At 55.7% G+C, this 22,739-nt stretch overlaps 3 protein-coding genes across 4 annotated transcripts; 2 read left to right on the top strand and 1 right to left on the bottom strand.

Moving 5' to 3' along the window:
• Window positions 1-1,060: 1,060 nt before the first annotated feature.
• On the top strand, window positions 1,061-4,559 carry GPAA1 (glycosylphosphatidylinositol anchor attachment 1). Of its 2 annotated transcripts, none has more exons than XM_082432939.1 (12): window positions 1,061-1,265; window positions 1,525-1,704; window positions 1,790-1,901; window positions 2,116-2,263; window positions 2,344-2,445; window positions 2,532-2,728; window positions 2,876-2,997; window positions 3,094-3,247; window positions 3,412-3,507; window positions 3,649-3,839; window positions 3,921-4,091; window positions 4,241-4,559. In XM_082432939.1, the coding sequence occupies exons 1-12, from the start codon at window positions 1,192-1,194 to the stop codon at window positions 4,482-4,484; spliced, it is 1,791 nt and encodes a 596-aa protein (XP_082289065.1). In that variant the 5' UTR covers window positions 1,061-1,191; the 3' UTR covers window positions 4,485-4,559. The 2 variants fall into 2 exon arrangements, with proteins under 2 accessions (XP_082289065.1, XP_082289064.1); XM_082432938.1 differs by having other exon boundaries at window positions 1,062-1,265; window positions 2,801-2,997.
• Window positions 4,560-14,569: 10,010 nt separating this feature from the next.
• Window positions 14,570-17,062, top strand: CYC1 (cytochrome c1). Its single transcript, XM_082432972.1, has 7 exons — window positions 14,570-14,748; window positions 15,353-15,549; window positions 15,632-15,758; window positions 15,846-16,003; window positions 16,090-16,250; window positions 16,556-16,656; window positions 16,759-17,062. Exons 1-7 carry the CDS (start codon window positions 14,617-14,619, stop codon window positions 16,861-16,863), a joined length of 981 nt encoding a protein of 326 aa, XP_082289098.1. The 5' UTR covers window positions 14,570-14,616; the 3' UTR covers window positions 16,864-17,062.
• Window positions 17,063-18,185: 1,123 nt separating this feature from the next.
• On the bottom strand, window positions 18,186-22,543 carry SHARPIN (SHANK associated RH domain interactor). The gene is made up of 9 exons (XM_082432963.1): window positions 21,946-22,543; window positions 21,473-21,647; window positions 19,460-19,597; window positions 19,246-19,387; window positions 19,071-19,161; window positions 18,852-19,005; window positions 18,654-18,772; window positions 18,438-18,566; window positions 18,186-18,348 (listed from the first exon to the last, which is right to left on the bottom strand). The coding sequence occupies exons 1-9, from the start codon at window positions 22,300-22,302 to the stop codon at window positions 18,265-18,267; spliced, it is 1,389 nt and encodes a 462-aa protein (XP_082289089.1). The 5' UTR covers window positions 22,303-22,543; the 3' UTR covers window positions 18,186-18,264.
• Between the last annotated feature and the right edge of the window lie 196 nt (window positions 22,544-22,739).

Genomic DNA, 22,739 nt, shown 5'->3' on the forward strand with positions numbered 1-22,739 from the left:
AAAGCCTGAAGAAGGAGGGGATGTCCCTGGGTGAGGAGAGCAGCTTGGGCCAGGAAGGGATCAAGGCAGCTGAGCAGTGAGACATGGCCTGGTGTAATGAGCCAAGCCCTGAGACCGTGGAGTCTGTCATTCTCACCCCGGCACATCCAGGGCCCTGAGCACAAGTGCTGAGGGAGAACTCAGCTGGCTGTGGTATCCCCCGTGGTGATGTAGGGGCCCATATCCCACATCCTCTGGATTATGGCTTAGACTGAATGCTCTCTTTCCCCCGAGGAATCCCCTGGGCCTGTCCTGCTACTTACCTTGGGCTCCAAAAGTACAACAGACACATGATCTAGCCTGGAGTCTTCTCAGCTCTGATCCTTTCTCAGTCAGACACAGACACTGCCTGCTGCCCCACCACTGCCCCTCCCTCTTCAGACTCCCCTTCTCCCACCTCCTGCCCTCAGACCTGCCCGAGCCCCTGCAGCCTACCCAGGGGCTGCTTCTCCTCCAATATCCCAGGCACCTCCTGGCCTGGACAGGGGTGCGCCCCACTTTCTACTTAACACACCCCAGCTCCTTTGACACCCCTTTGGCCAGTAGTATCACGCACCTTCCTCCCTGTGGTCATCTGACCCCAATGACCTCGGTTCTGGGCACACGCTGTGATTCCACTCGGCTGTTTTTGGTGACCGACACCCATAGGAAAGGGTCCGCCAATGCCTTGGTCTCTCAGTCCACGGAAGCCCCCTCACTTCCCACCACGGCATTCAGACCTGTCACTGCCAGTGGCAGCACCTTCGGGAATCTTCCGGCGTCTATGCTCTGGTCGCCGCTTCCGGATTTCCTCCCACCTGCCCTACTCATCATCCTACTCTGATTCCTCTTCGAGCCGAGCTTTCTCGAGCGGCCCGTCGTCTTCATTGCCCTCCGGCGTTGCACAATGCCGTCGGCCTGCCTGGAGGACGCCCTCCGCAGGCGGGGAAACCCAGACCCGGGTCCCGCTCCCGCCACAGCGGCTCTGCTCTGGGCATGCGCGGCGGTGGTGCGGGGGGTGACTAGGGGGACGGCGCAGGCGCAGCGGCGTGAGGGCTGTCGGGACCGGAAGTGGGGGCCGGCGTGCAGCCCCGGGTCTGACAGGAGAGGCGTGCCCGGCCGGCGGCCGTACCTGACAGCGGAAGCGCGGTCCCGGAGCCGCCCGGCCCTGGGATGGGCCTTCTGTCGGACCCGGTGCGCCGGCGCGCGCTTGCCCGCCTCGTGCTGCGCCTCAACGCGCCGCTCTGGTGAGGGCGGGGCCCGGGGGGCGGGGAAGGGGGCCCCCCCTCCGGCAGCGCGTGCCGGTCTCCTCCGGCATCACTCGGGGCCTCAGGCCTGGGGCTCAGCTCTCCCGTCCGGCGTCCCGGGTACCGGGACTCTGGGTCCAGGTCCCAGAATCCGCCCGCAGACATGCCTCCTCCACCCCTAGTGCAGAGGTAGAGGCTGCGGGCCGGGGTGCCACGGCCCGCTAACGCTCTGGTGGTCCCTCCGTCCCTCTCCCCGCAGCGTGCTGAGCTACGTGGCGGGCATCGCCTGGTTCCTGGCGCTGGCTTTCCCGCCGCTGACCCAGCGCACTTACATGTCGGAGAACGCCATGGGCTCCACCATGGTGGAGGAGCAGTTTGCGGGCGGAGACCGTGCCCGAAGCTTTGCCCGGGACTTCGCTGCCCACCGCAGGAAGTCGGGGTGAGCGACAGAGCCGTGGGTATGGGGGAAGCAATGCCAGTCAAGGCCAGAGAGCTCTGCTCAGAAGCTCTTTTTGTGTTTCCAGGGCTCTGCCAGTAGCTTGGCTGGAGCGGACGATGCGGTCAGTGGGGCTGGAAGTCTACACACAGAGTTTCTCCCGGAAACTGCCCTTTCCAGATGAGACTCACGAGCGCTATGTACTGGGGGGGTGGGGGGGTTAGGGTGGGAGGGGGGTCTGCCTGCGACCAAAAAGCACTTTAAGGGGGTGGCCTTGGGGCCAGGAAGCTCATTGGGGACGGGGGGATGTCTTGGGGCCAGAGAAGTCACTGGTGGGCGTTCTAGGGCTGAAAGGGAGGGGTTTCAGCCATCTAGAGTGGGGCCGTGCTGAGGCTTCCCCAATACCGCATGCAGATGGTGTCGGGCGTCAACGTGTACGGCATCCTTCGGGCACCGCGCGCTGCCAGCACTGAGTCCCTGGTGCTCACCGTGCCCTGTGGCCCTGAGTCTACCAACAGCCAGGCTGTGGGGCTGATGCTGGCACTTGCTGCCCACTTCCGGGGTGAGGCTCAGGGGCTACTGCTGGCAAGGGAGGGTTTGGCCACCGCCTCAGGCTTTGCTGACCCTACTTTTGGTCTTTAGGGCAGATTTACTGGGCCAAAGACATCATCTTCTTGGTGACAGAACACGACCTTCTGGGCTCTGAGGCTTGGCTTGAAGCCTACCACGACGTCAATGTCACTGGTGGGTGTTCTTGCCCTGCCCTGGCCCCCACAGGGCCACTGTCCTCACCAGCCCCTTATTGGCAGCTCATTCACCTGCTTCTACAGGTATGCAGTCATCCCCTCTGCAGGGCCGGGCTGGGGCCATCCAGGCAGCCGTGGCCCTGGAGCTGAGCAGTGATGTGGTCACTAGCCTCGACGTGGCTGTGGAGGGACTCAACGGACAGCTGCCCAACCTGGACCTGCTCAACCTCTTCCAGACCTTCTGCCAGAAAGGGGGGCTCCTGTGCACGCTGCAGGGCAAGGTAGGGCCACCTGCCTGGGGAGCACGGGGCCTGTGTGCAGGGTTTGTCTGACCTTGTCTCAAACTCTCTAAGCTGCAGCCCCAGGACTGGCCGTCAGTGGACGGGCCGCTGCAGGGTGTGCAAACGCTGCTGCTCATGGTTCTGCAGCAGGCCTCTGGCCACCCCCACGGCGCCCACGGCCTCTTCCTGCGCTACCGTGTGGAAGCCCTAACACTCCGTGGCATCAATAGCTTCCGCCAGTATAAGTATGACCTGGTGGCAGTAGGCAAGTAAGTGTCTTCTGGTCTCCCCTTTGCATACTCGGGGCAGGGTTGTGGGTGCCTGGGGGTGCCTGGCCAGCCGTGACCCCAGCCCACGCCCGGCAGGGCTCTGGAGGGCATGTTCCGCAAACTCAACCACCTCCTGGAGCGCCTGCACCAGTCCTTCTTCTTCTACCTGCTCCCTGCGCTCTCCCGCTTCGTCTCCATCGGCCTCTACATGCCTGCCGCCGGCTTTTTGCTCCTGGTCCTCGGTCTCAAGATATCCTCTGCTGCCCGCTGTCCGTTTGTGGCCAGCCTCAGGTCCCCCCCACTCTAGGCTGGGGAGAGCTCTCCAACCTCGGGGCGGGGGAGTGGGAGTGAGCCCTGGGTCCCCCACTGGGCAGAGCCCATCACACCCCTCGTCAGGGTCCTTGACTCAGCCACGCTCTGGAACTGTGGATGCAGCTGCATGAGGCTGGAGTGGGTCCTGAGCAGGCTGGGGGGACCTCTGGGTCCAGTCCTCCCCTCCCTGCAACACAGGTGACGGGCCCCCACTCCTGCTGTTGGGGCCCCGGGTGGTGGTTACTGCTGCCGCTCAGTCTCAGCTGGTGGAGGGATGGTGAGGACCCCTGGGACGCCCCTGGCCCGGGATCTGTCTCCAAGTGCCCGTGTGCCCTGCAGCGCGCGGGGCTGGCCTCGCTCGTGGCACCCTTGCTGATCTCCCAGGCTGTGGGCCTGGCCCTCTACGTCCTCCCAGTGCTGGGTCAACACGTGGCTGCCCAGCACTTCCCCGTGGCTGAGGCGGAGGCCGTGGTGCTGACGCTGCTGGCCGTCTATGCAGCCGGCCTGGCCCTTCCACACAGCACCCACTGGTGAGGAGCTGGGCTGGATGGGCACGGGCAGGGTGCACCCTGGACACGCAGGCGGCTGCCCCTGAGCCCCTTGCCTTGCAGGGTGGCGAGCACACAGGCCCCGGACAGGAGCTGGATGGCGCTGAAGCTGGTGGCCCTGATCTACCTGGCACTACAGCTGGCCTGCATCACCCTCACCAACTTCTCCCTGGGCTTTCTGCTGGCTGCCACCATGGTGCCCGGCGCTGCACTCACCAAGCCCTCCGGGCCCCGGTATGTGCTGGTCAGTCCCCACCACAGAGCCCGCCGTGACGTGCCCACCCCGTCCAGGGCCTCTGCCCCTCGCCACAGACTCCCCCTCACGCGTCAGTCCTCCTCCTCCCCCACCTCAGAGGCCCCCTTGACCTTGCTTCTCCACCCAGGCCGCTGTGTGCTGCCCTGCTGGTGCTGACAAGCCCAGCAGCCACACTCCTGGGCGGCCTGTTCCTGTGGCAGCAGCTGCAGGAGGCACCGCTTTCCCCGGCCGAGGGCTGGCGGCTCTTCCTGGCCGCGCTGGCTCAGGGCGTGCTGGAACACCACACCTACGGTGCCCTGCTCTTCCCGCTGCTGGCGCTGGGCCTCTACCCCTGCTGGCTGCTCTTCTGGAATGTGCTCTTCTGGAAGTGATGAAGGCAGGTGGGAATCCCCCACGCGTCCCACGTTCTTTCTTTCCTGGGAAATAAACAGTTCTGTTTAGCTGCCCTTCGGGCTCCTGGTCACATTGTCTGCTGTGTACGTGGGGCCCCGGGGCCTGTAGCAAGAGGCTCTGCCTGCAGGATTAGACACCCTGCTCAGCCCCTTCTGGTCCACTTCCTGATGGCAGGAGGGAGGGCCGCAGCTGCATCAGCCTTGGGAAGAGGCCCTTGGATGGATGCTCGGGGTGTGGAAGTGGCACAGGCAGGCCTGGCCGCAGCCCCAGGTGCGCTCGCCCAGCCTCGGAGGTCTCTGCGCGTCGTGGTCCAGTGCTGTGCGAGAGGAGACGCAACAGGCAGGGCTGGGGGCCTGACAGGAGCTGAGACACCCAGAGACCACACAGCACGGTCTTCAGCGCTGGAGCTGAGAGGGCGAAGGAGCTGGAGCTGGCTCCCTCCAGAGGAGGAGAATGGCGCCCCAGCCAAGGCCAGAACCTTGTGTGGGCTTGGGATGGAGCAGGAGGAGCCCCCGGCCCGGCTTCCTGGGGGCCAAACCAGCCCAGGCCGGGTGCCCACCCAGCACCACCCAGAGCAGACAGGCCACGGAACAGGGACCACCTGAGCCCCGGGGGTTGGGGGGGGGCACTGATGGGCTGGTACACAGAGAGGTCACTGGTTGTACCAAGACCCCTGAAAGGGACTGGGGTGTCCAGTGTCCATTTGGGAGGGGAGAAAAGCAAAGTGTAGCCCTCTGGTGACGCCACGGCCACATGTGGCTAAGAGACCTCACGGGAGGGCCAAGGTGGCCCTGCCAGCGCCCCACAGGGCAGCGAGGCCGGTACCACCTCTTGCAGGCCTCAGAGCTGGAAGGGAGGCAGAGATGCAGTGCCTGGAGCATCAGCTCAGGACCAGCCTCCCTCCCTTCGGGACCGCGTCCCAGGACGGGGTGGCCGGAAAGTCTCAGGCAGGAAGTTTCGCCCCCGGCCCCCGCCCAGGCCCGCCTCTGTGGTGGGGCTCATCTTCCTGGGGGGCTCCCCTCAACAGCTGGGGCTCCCTGACTCCACAGTGGGGGGCAGCACCTGGAGGGGTTCACTTTGGGGCCTCTCACTGAAGAGCACGTGTGCTCTGTGTCCAGAGTGTTAGGGATGGGGTGGGGCAAGGGTGCTGGAGGCCCACCGTGACTAGCAGCCTGTCTTTGGTCTGCTTGTCTTCTAGGCATTTTGAGGCCAGAGGAGGACTTGCAGCCCACACCCTGCACCCCCAGAAGTGCCTCCAGACAGGCCTCTCTCGGAAGCCTCCCCTGATAAGGCAGGCACCGCCTGTGGCTTCCCGTCTTCCAAGGCGCATAGAGATCTCTGCTCTGCTGTGGTCTCCTGTCGTCTCTGTCTTTGTGGACTGGCGTCTAATACAAAATCCCTTCCACACGTTTTACCTGCACTTTGGCGCCAGTCAGTCATTTTTAACTGGACTTAGACAGCCACTTAAAATGCAAATCATGAAAATACCTTACATCATGAAACATACAAGTGGGGACAAAAGCTATCCGATCATCAGTTGTTTTGAGCTTACCCACACACAAGAGGTGGAGGGGAGCCTTGGGAGTTTTGAAGCTGATATGTTGGGGAAGCGGAATTTCTGCTCTGATTTTCATTGATGTCGCTTGTGCAATACATTTTAAAACGAAAGGAAACGTCAGGCTGTAAAGGTACAGATGAGACGTACAGGGGGTGAGTATAAGGCCCCGCAGGCTTTACTCTGAGGGTGCTTGCTGCTGGCCCCCATGTCCCTTCTCCTTAGTCATGGCACCCTACTTTTGACATGAGCACAGGCACACTGCCAGACTCTGTGCAGCTTGGTGTGGTCGTGTGATGGCTGTGGCCCACAGGACCTGAGCAGAAGCTTCGAGGGTGAATTCCATGCAGAGACTTCAGAGGATGGCCCTCTGAGCCACTTCTCTCTCCTGCCCGGGGCCACGTGGAACCAGAAGCACGTCTGGGACGTGAGCTCCAGCCCAGGCTTGGGGTGGAGATGAGGAGGGGCTCCCTGACCCTCCAAAGCCCTTGCTAAACTGGGGTTAGCCGTCACCCAGGATTGCTAAACTGGGCTTCATTTGCAAGAAAGAAACAAACTTCTACTGTGCTTAAGTCGTTGTTATTGGAGTTTTCTGACACCTCAGTCTAGTTCATGCAAGAGGGACTATTGCTGAGCCCAGCTCACACGGGGCTCTCAGGCGGTGAGCAGCCGGGTGCATCTAGAAGTGTGTGTGTCTATTGTGTTGGTAGTAAGTGCTCATTCCTTGGTCGCTTGCCTCCCATGCCCCAGAAGAGCAGCTCTATGGCACAGGCTTTGTCTTTCTTCTGCCTCTTTTCCAGCACAGAGCCAGGGACGCGGTGGAATATTCATACGTATTTCTTGAATGAAAGAAGGAAAGAATCAGAGGGAGCCCTTCCGGAGGTCCAGAAGGAAGTCCAGGGGGCAGACCTTTTGGCTTCCACAGGGGTTCCTGTCTTATGGTATGGGGTGAGGGCCCGGGAGTTTAGGGTGCAAGACTGGGGAGGTCCTGAGCCAGGCAGGACCCACCTCAGGACACCCAGCAGCTTCCTCACGACCAGACCCTCTGCAGACGTCCTCCTGCAATTGGCTGGCTGTCCCAGGTTTCCTCTGTGCTTCTCTCAGACCCTTTGCCAAGTCACCCCATGCCACCTCGGGCTTCAAGGTGGGGCTCCAGGGCTGCCCTGGGGGCCTTTCTCTGTGAGCCGCCCCTGCAGGCTCCAGCTGCCCTCATGCCTGCACTCAGGTCCTGTCTTTCCTCTAGACCTCTGCCCTGAGGCCACGTCCTGTCACCTCCGCCTCCTGGATGTGCCATGGTCACCTTTAAGTCATCTCTTCCCAACCTGAACACCTCCCACCCCGCGTGCATCTCCTCCCCTGGTGCCCTCACCCATTCCTGGCCCTGCGGTCCACCTTGTCTCTCTTCAGGAGATGCCTATCGCATCCAGGATAAAATCAAGCCTCCTTACCTTGGTCTCCAAGGCCTGCCTGGCCAACTCCTGCCTTGTTCTTCAGAACATTTTTATTGCCCCCCAGAAGGAACCCTGTACCCCACTTCCCCCTCCCCTTCCAGCCCCTGGCACCGTTAACCTACTTTCTGCCGCTATAGATTTGCCGAATCTGGACTTTCAAATGAATGGATTCATGCAGTACAGTAGTACCCCTTACCTTCAGGGCTTGTGTTCCAAGACTCCCAGGGGATGCCTGAAACCCTGGATAGTACTGAATCCTATCTGTTCGTGTCTTCCACCCACAAACTTAATGCTTTTTCCATTTTAACCAAATTCTTATCATGCACTGCGGCCATAACTTTTGCAGTTTTTGAGGTGCACCAGCAAAACTAGCACGAATTTCTTTTTCCTTCACAGTTTCACGGATAGAAGATTGGTTCCTAGCATAGATCTTAGCAACCTCAGCATACAATTTTTTTCCTTTCCTTATTAAGTTGAGGACTTTCACCTTTTCGCTTAAAGGAAGCACTTCATTTCACTTAAAGGCTTCTCTTTGGTGTACCTGAATCACAAGCATCCCTACTCTTGCACTCTAAAGCCATTCTTAAGTAAAATAAGGGTCACTAAATGTAAAACAGCTAGCTAGTGGGAAGCAGCCGCATTGCACAGGGAGATCAGCTCCGTGCTGTGTGACCACCGAGAGGGGTGGGATAGGGAGTGTGGGAGGGTGACGCAAGGGGGAAGGGATATGGGGATATATGTGTGCGTATAGCTGATTCACTTTGTTATACAGCGGAAACTGACACAACACTGTAAAGCAATTATACTCCAATAAAGATGTGAAAAAACAAATAAATAAAATAAAAGGGTCACTTAGACACTGTGATGCCTCCGCAGCTGATCTGATGACCCAGATGGCTACTAAGTGACTAATGGGCAGGATATACTGGACAAAGGGATCATTTGTGTCCCAGGCAAGACAGAGGGGCGGGTGCAAGATTTCATCACTCTACTCAGTATGGGAAGTATTAACATGTGAGCAATATTAAGACTTCCAACCTGTGAACACAGGATGTCCTTACATTTATTTAGGTCTTTAATTTCTTTCAGTAATGTTTTATAATTTTCAGTGTACAAAGGTTGTTAAATTTATTCTTAAGTATTTAATTTTTTCTTTTAATTTATTTTTGGCTGCATTGGGTCTTCGTTGCTGCACGCAGGCTTTCTCTAGTTGTAGCGAGCGGGGGCTACTCTTTGTTGTGCGTGGGCTGCTCATTGCGGTGGCTTCTCTTGTTGTGGAGCACGGGCTCTAGGCGCACGGGGTTCAGTAGTTGCAGCACGCGGAACTGCAGATACAGAGTGCTGACTGTAGAGTTATAGGTGGATTTTCAACTTTGCAGAAGGTCGGGCGCCCCTAACCCCTGCGTTGTTCAAGGGTCAGCTGTGAAACAGTAGTTGTGGTACGCGGGCTCAGTAGTTGTGGCTTGCGGGCTTAGTTGCTCTGCAGCGTGTGGGATCTTCCCAGACCAGGGATCGAACCCATGTCCCCTGCATTGGCAGGCGGATTCTTAACCACTGCGCCACCAGGGAAGTCCCGTAAGTATTTAATTTTTTGATGCTATTGTAAATATAATTAGTTTCTTAATTTCATTTTCAGTTTGTTCATTGCTGATGTATAGAAACACAACTGATTTCTGTATATTGATCTTCAATCAAACTTGATGAACTCATCCATTACCTCTAATATCAATAGTTTGTGTGTTCCTTAGGATTTCACAGTTGACCCTTGAACAATGCAGGGGTTAGGGGCGCCGACCCTCTGCAAAGTTGAAAACCCACCTATAACACTACAGTCAGCCCTCTGTATCTGCAGTTCCGAATCCTCAGATTCAACCAACTGCAGATGGTGTAGTACTGTAGTGTGTATTTAGCAAAAAAATCTGAGTATAAGTGGACCTGCGCAGTTCAAACCCATGTTGTTCATGGGTCAATTGTATGTAATTCATGTTATCTGCAAATATAATTTCATTTCTTCCTTTCAAATTTAGATGCTTTTTATTTCATATTCCTGCCTAATTGCCCTGGATAGACCCTCCTATATAATGCTGAATAGAAGTGGCAAGAACCAACATCCTTCTCTTCCTTCTAATCTTACTAGGAAAGCTTTCAGTCTTGCACCATTGAGTATATTAGCCATGAGGTTTTCATAGATGTCCCTTATCAGGTTGAGGAAGTTGCCCTGTATTCCTGCTTTTTTGAGGTTTTTATCACGAAAATGTGTTGGATTTTTTTCAAAAGCTTTTTCTGTGTCTATTGTAATGATAAAATGTGGTCCTTTTCCCTTTATTACTATTATGTGTTATATTGAGTGTTTTTTTATACATTGATTGATGTTTGCATTGATTTATCTTTACATTACTGAGATAAATCCCACCGGGAAAAAGATGTACTGCATTTTTCAAGCATTGGGTTGAGTTTGCTAATATTTTGTTGAGGATTTTTGTATCTATATTCATATAGGATATTGGCCTGTAGCTTTCTTTCTTATGATATTTTGTCTAGTTTTAGTGTCAGGGTAATACTGATCTCAAATAATGAGTTGGGAAGTATTCCCTCATCTTCTATTTTTTGGAAGAGTTTGTGAAGTATTGGAGTTAAGTCTTCCTTAATTTTGGTAGAATTCGCCAGTGAAGCCATCTCATCCTGGGCTTTTCTTTCTGGGAAGTTTTTGTTGTTGTTGTTGTTGTTATTTAATTACTAGTTCAGTTTCTTTACTTGTTATCAGTCTATTTAGATTTTCTACTTCTTCTTGAGTCAGTTTTGGCAGTTTGTGTCTTTCTAGGAATCTGGCCATTTCATATAGGTCATCTAATTTGGGGGCATAAATTATTTATGGTGTTCCCTTATAATCATTTTTATTTCAGTAAGGTTGGTAGTAATGTCACTTTTTTCATTTCTAATTTTAGCAATTTGAGTCTTCTCTTTTTATCGTAGTGAGTCAAGCTACAGGTGTGTCATTTTTGTTGATCTTTTTAAAGAATCAACTTTTAGTTTATTTTCTCTGCTGTTTTTCTATTCTCTATTTCAATTGTTTCTGCTCTAATCTTTATTATTTCCTTCCTTCTGCTTACTTTGGGTTTAGATTGTCTACTTTTTGTAGTTTTTAAAGTTAGAATGTTAGGTTATTTATTTAAGATCTTATTATTTTTTTAAAGCTCTAAATTTCCCTCTTAGCATCTCTCTTGATGGTGCTAAGTTTTAGTATGTTGTGTTTTTGTTTTTATTCATCTCAGAGTATTTTCTAATTTTCCCTGTGATTTCTTTTTTTTTTAATTTAATTTTTACTTTTGGCTGTGTTGGGTCTTCATTGCTGCACACGGGCTTTTCTCTAGTTGTTGTGAGCAGGGGCTACTCTTCATTGCAGTGCGCAGCTTCTCATTGCCTTGGCTTTTCTTGTTGCAGAGCACAGGCTCTAGGCGCGTGGGCTTCAGTAGTTGTGACCCATGGGCTCTAGAGCACAGGCTCAGTAGTTGTGGCTCACAGGCTTAGTTGCTCTGCAGCATGTGGAATCTTCCTGGGCCAGGGATCAAACCCATGTCCTCTGCATTGGCAGGCAGATTCTAAACCACTGAGCCACCAGGGAAGTCCCTCCCTGTTTTTTCTTCTTTGACTAATTGTTTATTTAGGAGTATGTCATTTAATTTTCACATACTTATGAATTTCCCTACTCTCCTTCTGTTATTGATTTCTAATTTCATTCTGTTGTAGTCAGAAAACATACTTTGTATGCTTTTACTACTCTTAAATTTATTGAGACTTGTTTTATTGCCTAACATATGATCTATCCTGAAGAATATTCCATGTGCACTTGGGAAGAATATGTACTCTTCTGTTGTTGGAGTGTTTCATTGCTGCCCATTATGTCTAGTTGGCTTATTGTGTTGTTCAAGTCTTCTCTTTCCCTGCTGATATTCTGTCTAGCTGTTCTATCCATTACTGAAAGTGGGGTACTGAAGTCTCCAACTCTTATGTTAAATTTTCTATTTCTCCTTTCAATTCTGTCCAGTTTTGCTTCATGTATTTTGGGGCTCTGTTAGGCAAATATATCTTTATAGCTGTCATTTCTTCTTGATGAATTGATCCTTTTTTCATTATAAAATGTCCTTCTTTAACTCTAATATAAACATTTGTCGTAAAGTTTATATTGTCTGATATTAGTATAGCCCCTCCAGCTCTGTTTTGGTTACTGTTGGTGTGGTGTCCTTTATTCCAAATTTTACTTTCTATTTGTGTCTTTGAATATAAAGTGTGTTTCTTATAGGCATTATATAGTTGGATCATGACTTTAAAAAGAAAAATCCACTGTGCCAATCTCTGCCCTTTAACTGGAGACTTTAATCCATTTACATTTAATGTAATTAATGATACAGTACAATTTATATCTGCTCTCTTGATATTTGCTATGTTTCTTATATCTTTTTCCCCCCCAATTTCTTCATTATTGTCTTTGTGTGTGTGTGTGTTATTTTCCAGTGTACAACTTTAATTCCTTTGTTATTTCTTTGACTATATTTTTTGAGTTATTTTCTTAGTGGTTACCCTTGGGATTACAACTGACATCTTAATTTGTTAACAATCTGATTTAGATTAACATTACATTAATTTTAACTGTATTAAAAGATGTTGCTCCTGTATAGCTGTTTCCCCCTTATTTATTGCCACATATTCCACCTCATATATTCTGTGTCTATACCCATAGATTTTTTTTTTTTTTTTTTGGCCCCACCACACAGCTTATGAGATCCTAGTTGTCGCACATGGGCTTAGTTGCCCCGTGGCAAGTGAGATCTTCCTGGACCAGGGCTTGAACCCATGTCCCCTGGATTGGCAGGCAGATCCTTAACCACTGCGCCACCAAGGAAGTCCCTGCCCCCTTGTTTTGAGAGATGATTTTGCCAGATATAGAATTCGTGGTTGGCAAGTTTATTCTTTCAGCACTTGAAATATGTCATACCACTGCCTTCTGGCCTCCATGGCTTCTGGTATGAAATCTTCTGTTAATTGTATTGAGGACCACTTATATGTGATGAGTCACTTCTCTCTTGCTGCTTTCAAGATTCCTTTTCTTTGCTTTTCAACAATGTATAATGTGTACAGGTGTGGACCTCTTTTACTTCATCCTGCTTGGAGTTTTTTAACTTCCTGGATGTGTAGATCCATGTTTTCATCAAATTTGGAAAGTTTTCAGTCACAATTTCTTCAAATATTCTTTTTGCCCCTCTTTCTCCTCTGCTCCTGAGAATTATGTATAGGTTGGTATGCTTAATGGTGTCCCACAGGTCTCTGAGGCTCTGTTAATTTTTCTCTCTCTCTATTTTTTTTTTTTCTGTTTTGCAGACCAGACAATCTCAACTGACCTAACTACAAGTTTGCTAATCCCTTCTTCTACCTGCTCAAATCTGCAGTAGAACCCCATAAGTAAAAATTTTCAATTCCATTATTGTACATTTCAACTCCATAATTTCCATTTGGAGCCTGTTTATAATTTCTTTTTACTGACAGTCTCTATTTGATGAGATATTATTCTCATACTTTCCTCTAGTTCTTTAGACATAATGGTTTCCTTTAGCTCTTTGAACATATTTTAAAATTTAATTTAGTTTTTTATTAAAATGTTTTATTACTTTTAAATTTTTATTGGAGTATAGTTGATTTACAATATTGTGTTAGTTTCTGCTGCACAGCAAAGTGAATCAGTTATACATATACACATATCCACTCTTTTTTAGATTCTTTTCCCATATAGGTCATTACAGAGTATTGAGTAGAGTTCCCTGTGCTATACAGTAGGTCCTCAGTCCTCATTAATGATCTATTTTATACATAGTAGTATGTATATGTCAATTTCAATCTTCCAATTTATCCCCCCCAAACATATTTAAATAGTTAAGATTCCCCAGGGATAGTTTCTATTGATTGGCTCTTTTTTTCCCTATTTATAGGCCAGACCTTCTTGTTTCTTTGGATGTCTCATAATTTTTTGTTGAAAACTAGACATTTTAAATGATATAATGTGGCATTTCTGGAAATCAGATTCCAGGTTTTGTTGCTGTTGCTGCTATGGTAGTTGTATTTGTGTATTGGCTTTTCTGAACTAATTCTGTCAAGTCTATTATTTGTCATGGGTAGCCACTGAAGTCTCTACCTGGTTAGCTTAGTGGTCAGATAAATGATTGGACAGAAATTTCCTTACGTGTCTGGAACCAATAAATCTCTGTCATTCCCAAGTGGCTCTGTGTGTATGTGGGACATGCTTTCGGAATTCAGCCAGGCAGTTTACAACTCTACTTTAGGCTTCACCTGTGCACAGAGACTCAAGGTCAGCCAGAAGTGAGCACTTAGGGCTTTTTCAGGTCTTTCATGAGTATATGCACAGCCCTACTTATGTTTTTGACCATCTGTATTCCGGAAATTTGTAGGGCTTTTCAACGCCCCTGTGGACAATGTAATCCCCAGTTCTTCCTTTTAAGCTTTTTGGTTAGTCTGTTATTTGCCCCAGCTGTTCTCCATTGCTTCAGGGAGATTACAGCTTTGAAACTACAACACTTGCCCGTAATTGCCTTCAACAGCTTCGGGGAATAGGCTACTAGCACTGGGCAAGTTGAGTGGGCTCGGCAAGAGGGGCCTTCTAGGGGGTCATCTGACTGGTTAAATAATATCAATGCTTTGCAGTGAGGGTGTTCTGCCACCGCGCCAGGTCTGGAAATGTTGCTGGACGAAAGCGTGCGATGGCTTCGAAAAGCGGTGGATCCCGGGTTGGGGGCGTCCGGGCGTGGGGGGCGCAGCACCGCTGAGCCCCGGAGACCAGCGGCGGGATCAGGGAAACCAGGGTTGTTGGGAGTTGTCACGGCAACAGAGAGACGCAACGAGGACCCGCCCAACCGCTGGTTTCCACGACGACCGGAGAAGCGCGGCGAGGAGGTGCGCGGCCCTGACGGACCGAGCCCCGCCTCGCCCCCGCCCCCGCCCCGCCCCCCTCCCTCACTCCCCGGTTCTCGCGAGATTTAAGCTCTTTTGGCGGCGCAGAGGCCCACGGTAGCGGTGGCCGCGCTGAAGAGGGCTAATATGGCGGCAGCGGCGGTGGCTTCGCTTCGCGGGTTGGTGCTGGGCCCGCGGGGCGCGGGGCTGCCGGGCGCGCGGGCCCGGGGTCTGCTGAGCGGTGCGCGGCCCGGGCAGCTCCCACTGCGGACACCCCAGGTGAGAGCTGGTCCTAACCCTGGCCGCCGCGCGGCCCCGCAGCCCAGTGAAGGTCACTGCTGGGAGGCTCCGGGCGCGGGCCAGGCAGCGCGAGAGCAGCCTCCGCACCCGGGCCCCCGCCCCGGCCGGACCCCCGCTGCCTGCCGACCTTGGGAGCAGGGCTGGGCTCCCACCCCTCCGAGCAGGACAGGCACCTGGTGCCGAGCGTGGGGGGCGGCGGGGCGGGCTCGCTGCCGGCTCGGGACTGGGCGCTTCCCCGGGGGGCGCGCCCAGGCCCGCTCCCGCTGCGGCCTTCCAGACTGGGCCCGCGTCCTAAAGTGACCTCAGCCTGATCTCGGCCAGCTGCTTGTGACCTTGGCCTGCCCCAGCACCCTTGCTCACTTCGGCCCGATTCCTGGCCCAGGATCTAAGAACACGCCTCACAAACTCCCCCCTTCAGGGCCGAATTCCGGTCAAGGGGTCCGCAGCGGGGAGGGTGGGGAGGGCAGTGGCGCGGGAGGTGGCCGGTGCTGGGTGCCTGAGTTGGGAGAGGTGGGCGCTGAGAGTCAGATCCCCGGGTGGGGCTGGGTGGTGTTCTGGCGGGCGCTGAGCGGGACTCTTGCAGGCAGTGTCCCTGTCGTCGAAGTCTGGCCCGTCCCGGGGCCGGAAAGTGATTCTGTCAGCGCTGGGCATGCTGGCGGCAGGGGGTGCAGGGCTGGCTGTGGCTCTGCATTCTGCGGTGAGTGCCAGTGACCTGGAGTTGCACCCCCCCAGCTATCCGTGGTCCCACCGCGGCCTCCTCTCCTCCCTGGACCACACCAGGTGTGTGGCCGGCTGGGGGAGTTTCTGGGTGGGCCGGGTGGGGTGGAATCCTCGGCGCCCTTAACCCTTTCTATGTCTCTAGCATCCGGAGGGGTTTCCAGGTGTACAAGCAGGTGTGCTCCTCCTGCCACAGCATGGACTACGTGGCTTACCGCCACCTGGTGGGCGTGTGCTACACAGAGGATGAAGCTAAGGCGCTGGCTGAGGAGGTGGGGACGTGGGGACGCGGAGGACCCCACAGATGGGGGCTCCTGCTGTGCTGGATAGCAGGGTTGTGATGGGGCTCTTGGTGGCAGGTGGAGGTTCAGGACGGCCCCAACGAGAACGGGGAGATGTTCATGCGGCCGGGTAAGCTGTCTGACTACTTCCCCAAACCATACCCCAACCCTGAGGCTGCGCGAGCGGCCAACAACGGAGCACTGCCCCCTGACCTCAGCTACGTCGTGCGAGCTAGGTACTGGCCTGCGGTAGGGGGGTGGGTGCTGGGGGAGGAAGGGCTGCCTCATGCCAGGGGCTGAGGAGACCCCGATCTGGTCCCAGGCACGGTGGTGAGGACTACGTCTTCTCCCTACTCACGGGCTACTGTGAGCCACCCACTGGGGTGCCGCTGCGAGAAGGCCTCTACTTCAACCCCTATTTTCCTGGCCAGGCCATTGGCATGGCGCCTCCCATCTACAACGAAGTCTTGGAGTTTGACGACGGTGAGAGCCCCCCACGCTGGGGGTGGGCAAGCTGGGTCCTACTTTCCCCACTGCTAGGGATGCGCTCCTTGTGTTCTTGGCCCAAGAGTGCCTGCACCTTCCTTGGCTGGGACACTGTTTCTGAGGAGGCTCATGGGCAGCCTTGAGGCCATCTGTGTGCTGGGTGGCAGTAGGGGTGGGTCCCATCCCTTTTGAAGCTGTGGGCAGGAACCCGTCTCTGCCCCACGGTGGAGGATGGTCTTTGGGCTACCCCACGTTGGGCAGGGACACCCACGGGCAGCTCGTACCACTTGTCCTTGGCCCAGGCACCCCAGCTACCATGTCCCAGGTAGCCAAGGATGTGTGTACCTTCCTGCGCTGGACGTCTGAACCAGAACACGACCATCGCAAACGCATGGGGCTCAAGGTGAAAGGGCTGGGCGGAGGGGCACAGTGGGCCTGGGGGAGGGGCTGGGAGCTGGGCAGGGGTCCTTTCCGCCTCCCTCCTCTGAGCCTGCCTCCTCCCCAGATGCTGATGATGATGGGCTTGCTTTTGCCCCTGGTTTATGCCATGAAGCGGCATAAGTGGTCAGTCCTGAAGAGCCGGAAGCTGGCATATCGGCCACCTAAGTGACCCTGCCCAGTGTCTGCTTGCTGTCCTGCCTGAATGGGTCCTCAAGCCAAGGAGCCACCCTGGGCCTGTTCAGGTCCCAGCTGGCCCTCCTGGCCAAGCCCCTCTTCCTCTGGGACAAGAGGGGAAGGGGCAGGAGACGGGGTTCCAGCTCCAGATCGTTCAGCGCCCATCATGGAAATAAATTAAGTTTCTCAACATACCCATTTGAGCTACTGTGTGATGGGAATACAGGTTTGCAGAGGACTCTGGGACTGAGGCCCTCAGAGCTCCCAGGGGTGTCCAGTGCAGTGTGGCCAGCATCGCCCTGCGTGCTGGGAGTCCAGTCAGCACTGACTGGGGGGCAGGAAGCGGAGACCTAGCTATTAGAGAAAGTGGCAACGCTGACTGGAGTGGAGAACCTGGTTACAGGTGGAAAGGGCTTCGCTTGGGTGGACACAGCCCAGGGGCCCAGGGCCCTGCTGTAGTAACCCACCCGTGTCCATGTATTGAACCACTTGGCCTTCATCCTGAAGGCGGCAGAGAGCCCTGTGTAGCATTTCAACCAGGGAGAGGCTGGCCTAAAGTAGGAGCTGCAGGAGCTGTTCCTGGGGCTCAGGGGCAGGCAGGGCTGGGTGGTGGCCGGGAGAGGAGGGGCAGCGCTCAACCTCTCCAAGGAAGCAGAGAGGCAGGCGGAGGCCACCCGGAAGGTGCTTCTGGTCTCTTGGCTGGGCAGCTGGAGGCGCTGTTGACTCAAGGGTCACGGTTTTTGTGAGGGGACGGTACCTCCTCGCAGTCTACAGGGCAGCTGGGAGTGGGTTCAGGCCACACGGCCAGACAGTGGCCAGGCTCACACAGCCGTGGACCTGTCAGTGGCAGGAGGCCCATGGCGGTGTTTTCTTAGTAGTAGCCCTGGGCCCTGGCTCAGGGCTCTTATCTTGAGCTGTTTTTGTTCCCAAGCAGGGAAAGAGGCAGCCTGGCGGGAATAGCCCAGAGGAGTGGGGACCAGCGTGGGGAGGGCAAGAGCAGAGAGGAGAAAGGCAGAGGGAGGGTGTGTACCTGAAAGGCTCTGGTTGGAAAACGAGGACCAGTCAGCTGAGGGCTGGGTGGGGCTCAGAGGGCCCAGCCCAGTGGTCAGCAGGCAGGGGGTGTCCTAAGCACCCTTGGGGCCTGGGAGATTTCAGGGGACTTGCGTCCCAAGTATGCTCTTCAGTAGCCAACTGGGCCCAGCTGGGGAGCCACCACCCCTGCCTCTCTGCCAAGTTTCATCTGAGTGGGGCTGTGCCCTGCTCTCCATTCTGCCAGCAGCCCAGTCTGCACAAGGGCACAGTGAAGGGGCACCCAGCTGGCTCACAAGTGTATTTAATGACTCCAGCTCACAGCCCCTCCCCAGCAACCCCGGCTTTGTCTCCAGCGAGCGGTCAGTCAGCAGAGGTTCCCTGAGAGGTTCAGGAGGGGGTCCAGGGACCTTGGGCCTGGAAGAGGAGGGCCATCCTCTCTTCTTGTGACCTGGGGGCAGGGGGAGAAGATGGGTCGTTCTGCTTGTTTTGCCCCCCTGCCCCCATCCCCTCCCCTGCCTCTGCCTCTGCCCCTGGTACCTTTGGTAGCTGCTGGGTGGAGGCTGTGGGAAGGGGGTCCCAAGCACAGGGCCTCTGGGTGCTGCACATCTCACAGCCGGGTCGGCTTGGGGCATTGATGAAGGTGCAGGAAGGGCAGGGCCAGCCGGGCTGGGGAGGTGAGGACACAGTTACTGATTACCCACTCCTTCGATGCCCACAGCCTCCTAGGCCCTCCCTGCCCAGTCCCTTGCCCACCTGAAGGGGGTTGGGCAGGCTGGAGCCAGCTGGCTGAGGGGCTTGGGGCAGCCCCAGTGACTGAGGAAACAGGCGGCCTAGTTCCCCATCCATCTTCTGGGGGCGCTGAGGATTGCGTCCTGCCATAGAGGGGATGAGACTCAGGACCATGTCAGGCTGCACCCCACCTTCCTCATCCCACTGCAATCAAGGACTGACCTGGGGCCTCTCGAGGGGCTGAGAGCAGGTAGAGGAAAGCAGGGTCCCCATCCCGCCGGACCCCATAGAAAGCAAGGCTGTATTCGGGGACACACAGGCACCTCCCGATGACCCAGCGCTGCACAGCCGGCGGGAAGCCAAACTCCGAGAATACCTGGGGCCAGAGTGTCGGAATGTCACCCAGGTCCCCCCAGCAGGGTCCCCAGACCCCGTGCTCACCTGCTCCTGGAGGGCCGCGATGGTGGAGTGGGGGTGGGCTGGCAGCGAGACGTGGGCGGAGGACGCAGCGTCTTCAACTGTAACCTGCAGCCTGGCCAGAATGTAGGTCAGCGGTAAGGACCGGGGACCGGAGAGGGCTGGGAGGTCAGGGAGAGACAGAAGTCCCAGGCCTTACCTGATGGGGCCAGGAGGGAAGCAGGCCTCCTGGAGCTGGATGCTGAGGGCCACGTGATGCTGGGCCAGGATGGCTGCTGCTTGGGCTGCCCGCTTCTCATCCCCACTCTCTATGGCCCGGGTCAGGTGCCCTGCTAGGTCCTCTGCAGGGGAGAGAGGGCCGTCACAGCCCCCCATGGGCTGCCCCCCCAGCCCCTCCAGCCCCCTGCCTTTACCTTTCTCCATCAAGTCTCCAGGGCGCCAAGGAAGATCCACCTTGGACTGGGGGGCCTTGGTTGCAGGCACTTCAAGGAGACTGGGCGGGGAAACAGGGCACGTTTCTGAGCCTAGGGCTGGGGTCTGGCTGTCACTGCCTAGGAGGGAAGATGTGGGGTGGGCTGGTGGTCTCCTGAGATCTAGCCCCCAGCTGAGTACTCACCCAGGCCTCTGCTCTCTGACCTCAGGTTTCCGGTACCTTCGTCTCCTCCCTCCTCACCTCAGCCCCTGCCTGGGCCCCGCCTGGGCCACACCTCAAGCCAGGCCTTTTCCCCAGCCTTGGCCCTTGCAAACCCCAGAGGTCCCGGCTGACTCCACTCAGAGCTGCACTTGGCTCTTCCTTGGGCTCTGGAGTCCTTTTGGTCCCTTCTGCTGCCCAGTCCCACCCGTGCCCCTCCTCCACAGAGGCCAGGCCACTTCTCTTGGCCTGTACAGGCCCTCTCAGCCGGCCAGGAGGCTCCCTGGCCTCGCAGCAGAACCAAAGGAGGTCCTCAGAAGGAGCCCACCCCATCCTGCTCACCAGGAACCCTGCAGTCAAGATAGCCTCCTTCTGTTGTCCTCGGGGACCTCCATCCTCTCTCTTGGCTCTACCATCATCACAGAACACCTTGGGCTGCTCCCATGCCAAACAAACCCTCTCCAGCCGATGCCTGCCCTGGGCATGCTGCCGTCTCTGCTTCTTACCACCCACTTGAGGCCCTGCCCATGTGGTGCTGATGCAGCTCCTGTGGTGGCCTCAGTATCCTGAGCTGTCCTCCCACTGAGATAAGCAGGGCTCCCGAGCACCCAGCACCAGGCCTGGCCCGGCCTCAGCTGAGCCCGAAAGATCTCATGCACACTCTTGCCTTGGGGCTTTTGTACCTGCTGCTCCCAGGCCACATCGTTCACCCCATGATCTTTAAATTTCACTCAAGGGTCACCTTAATGAGGATTTCCCTGCCACCCTATTTTAAATTGCAAACCCTTCCCTTCCAGCGCTCCCATCCTTTCCACCATCTCACAGAATTTATTTTACTTATTTTATACGTCTGTCTCTTCTCTGGAAATGCCAGCTCCAAGAGAGCAGAGATTTAAACTTTTATTCATGCTAAATCTCTAAGACCTTAGAAGAGTGCTTACTACAGGTGCTGAACACACATTTGGTGAACCAACGGACAAACGAATGAACGAAAGAAAAAGGCCTTTCTTTCTCTGCAGATGCTGTTGTCTGGACCTCTCTTCCATCTCAGTGTGTGGTTTTCTTCTCACCCCTCTGACAGCTGTTCTGATGCATCTGTGGACTCTCCCTGATGCACTGTGTGTGTCTGCCTTCCGGACCCTCTTCTCTCTCCTGGTGACCTTGGTTGACCTTTTCTACCCCCAACCTTTACCTCTTTAGAGCCCCAGCTCCAGTCCAGATCCACCTCCCTCCCTTCCCTCCCACATGTTTAAGAACTTGACCACCTCTATGCCCTCCCAAAAAGGCCCTCTATCTGGGAGCTCCCCAGTGTCTGTTCCTTGCAGCTTTCTGTCTCAACCACTCACTCTTCCATTTAAACCTCAAGGAAATCAGCCAATTCCATCTCTTAAGCATCTCTGGAAACATCCTTCTTCTCTCCGGCCCTATCTGCACCACCCACACGAATGCAGGTCTCAACCAGTCTTCAGTAGCTCGAATCTGAGCCTGTCACTCTCGCACTGAATACCTTCCCATAGCTTTCCATAGAGTCCGTCTTCTCACCCAGGTCCTGAGGGCCTGCGTGCTCTGCCCCTCCACACTTGTCTGGCACTCCAGGCTCCAGCTCTTCGGTCTCTGTTCCTTTTCTCTACTTCCTCCCTCCTGGGAGTCCTCCCAGAACCCCAGCAGTGGGTAAGGTGGGCTCAGCTTTCCCCACTACTCCCCCCATCCAGACCTGGGGGGTGGGGCTACCCCTGTTCTCTCGCAGAACTAACACTGCCCCAGTCACAGTGAACCTTCACTCCAGGGCACTGACCATTCTGTCCTTCCACGGTGGCACCTCGGACCAGGGCTGCCCACCGCTGAGCTTCCTGAGGGTTGGCGAAGTGCAGGCTGAGAGTCCCAGGCCCTCCCGGTGGAGGCTGCAGCTCATGCTGGCTGGGGCCTCGGACGGTGTAGGAGACGGACTCCAGGGGCCACTCCAAACTGACCTGAGGAGGGGGAGAGTCCGGGCTCAGTGCCTCCCCCCAGCACATGCTGCATGAAGATCAAAGGAACACGAGGTAACATTTGTAGACCACTTACACTGTCCTAAGCCCTTTACACGTATTACCTTATGAAACCCTCACACTAGTCCTACGAAGGGAGGTACCAGCATTATCCCCATTTTACACACGAGGAAACAGAAGCAAAGAAAAGATAACTGCTCAAGGGCACGCAGCTGGCGAATGGAAGGGCATGGCCTCGGGTTCAGCGGCCAGGCCGCGCGCTCCCGCCGCCCCCACTCACCGCCCCGGGCCCCGCGCCAAGCAGCTCCAGCCGGAAGCGCCCTGGTCGCTCGGGGTCCGCGCTCAGCTGCAGCCTCCGCAGCTGCGCCTCTGCGTCCGGCCCCGCGCCCAGCGGCCTCACCGCGGCGTGCACGGCCAGGAGCACCGCGGCCGAGCCGGAGTCCGAGGCCGCAGCCGCGCCGCCCGCCGGCGGCGCCATCTCCGGTCCGGTCCCGGCCCGGCCCCACGAGCCCGCTTCCGTGGCCTCGGGCCGCTGAGCGCCTCCACCGGCCGGAAACTGGAGCCGCGAGCCTGGGGTTCCGGACGCCGCCCTAGCGTTGGAGCCGTCTGACCCTCCCGCTTCGCCCACGATGGACATGGCCAGAGGGTCTTCGAACTCCAGCGGGCGAGGCTGGGCTTGGAGGCCTGTACTCTGGGCAAAGCGTCAGGGACTGAAGCACCGGCCACGACTGGAAGGCCCTAGAGGCTCGGGTGGGGGCTGCAGCCCAGCGGCCCTTGTCGACCACCGCGTCCGGCGGGAGCCGGACGCGCCCCCAGGCTCCTTCTGGGCCGCCGCCCGCCTCTCGCCGCTCACCGAACACTCTGTTACCCCCTCCAGCCCACACCTCGATAGTCCGCTACTCCCTCCGGGGAACCCGGACAGCACCCGGGGCGGAGCCGGCGAGGGGCCGCGACCAATGAGCGCCAGGGAGGAAGGCGGGTTCGCACGGCCGAGAAGATGACGGACAGGCGCCAGAGCCAGTAGGAGTGGAAGATAGGACTGAGCGGCGGGTACTGTCCCCAATTGCTCTGCGA

The sequence above is a fragment of the Balaenoptera physalus genome (assembly GCF_965194825.1).
Source record: "Balaenoptera physalus genome assembly, chromosome: 17".
NCBI lineage: Eukaryota > Metazoa > Chordata > Mammalia > Artiodactyla > Balaenopteridae > Balaenoptera > Balaenoptera physalus.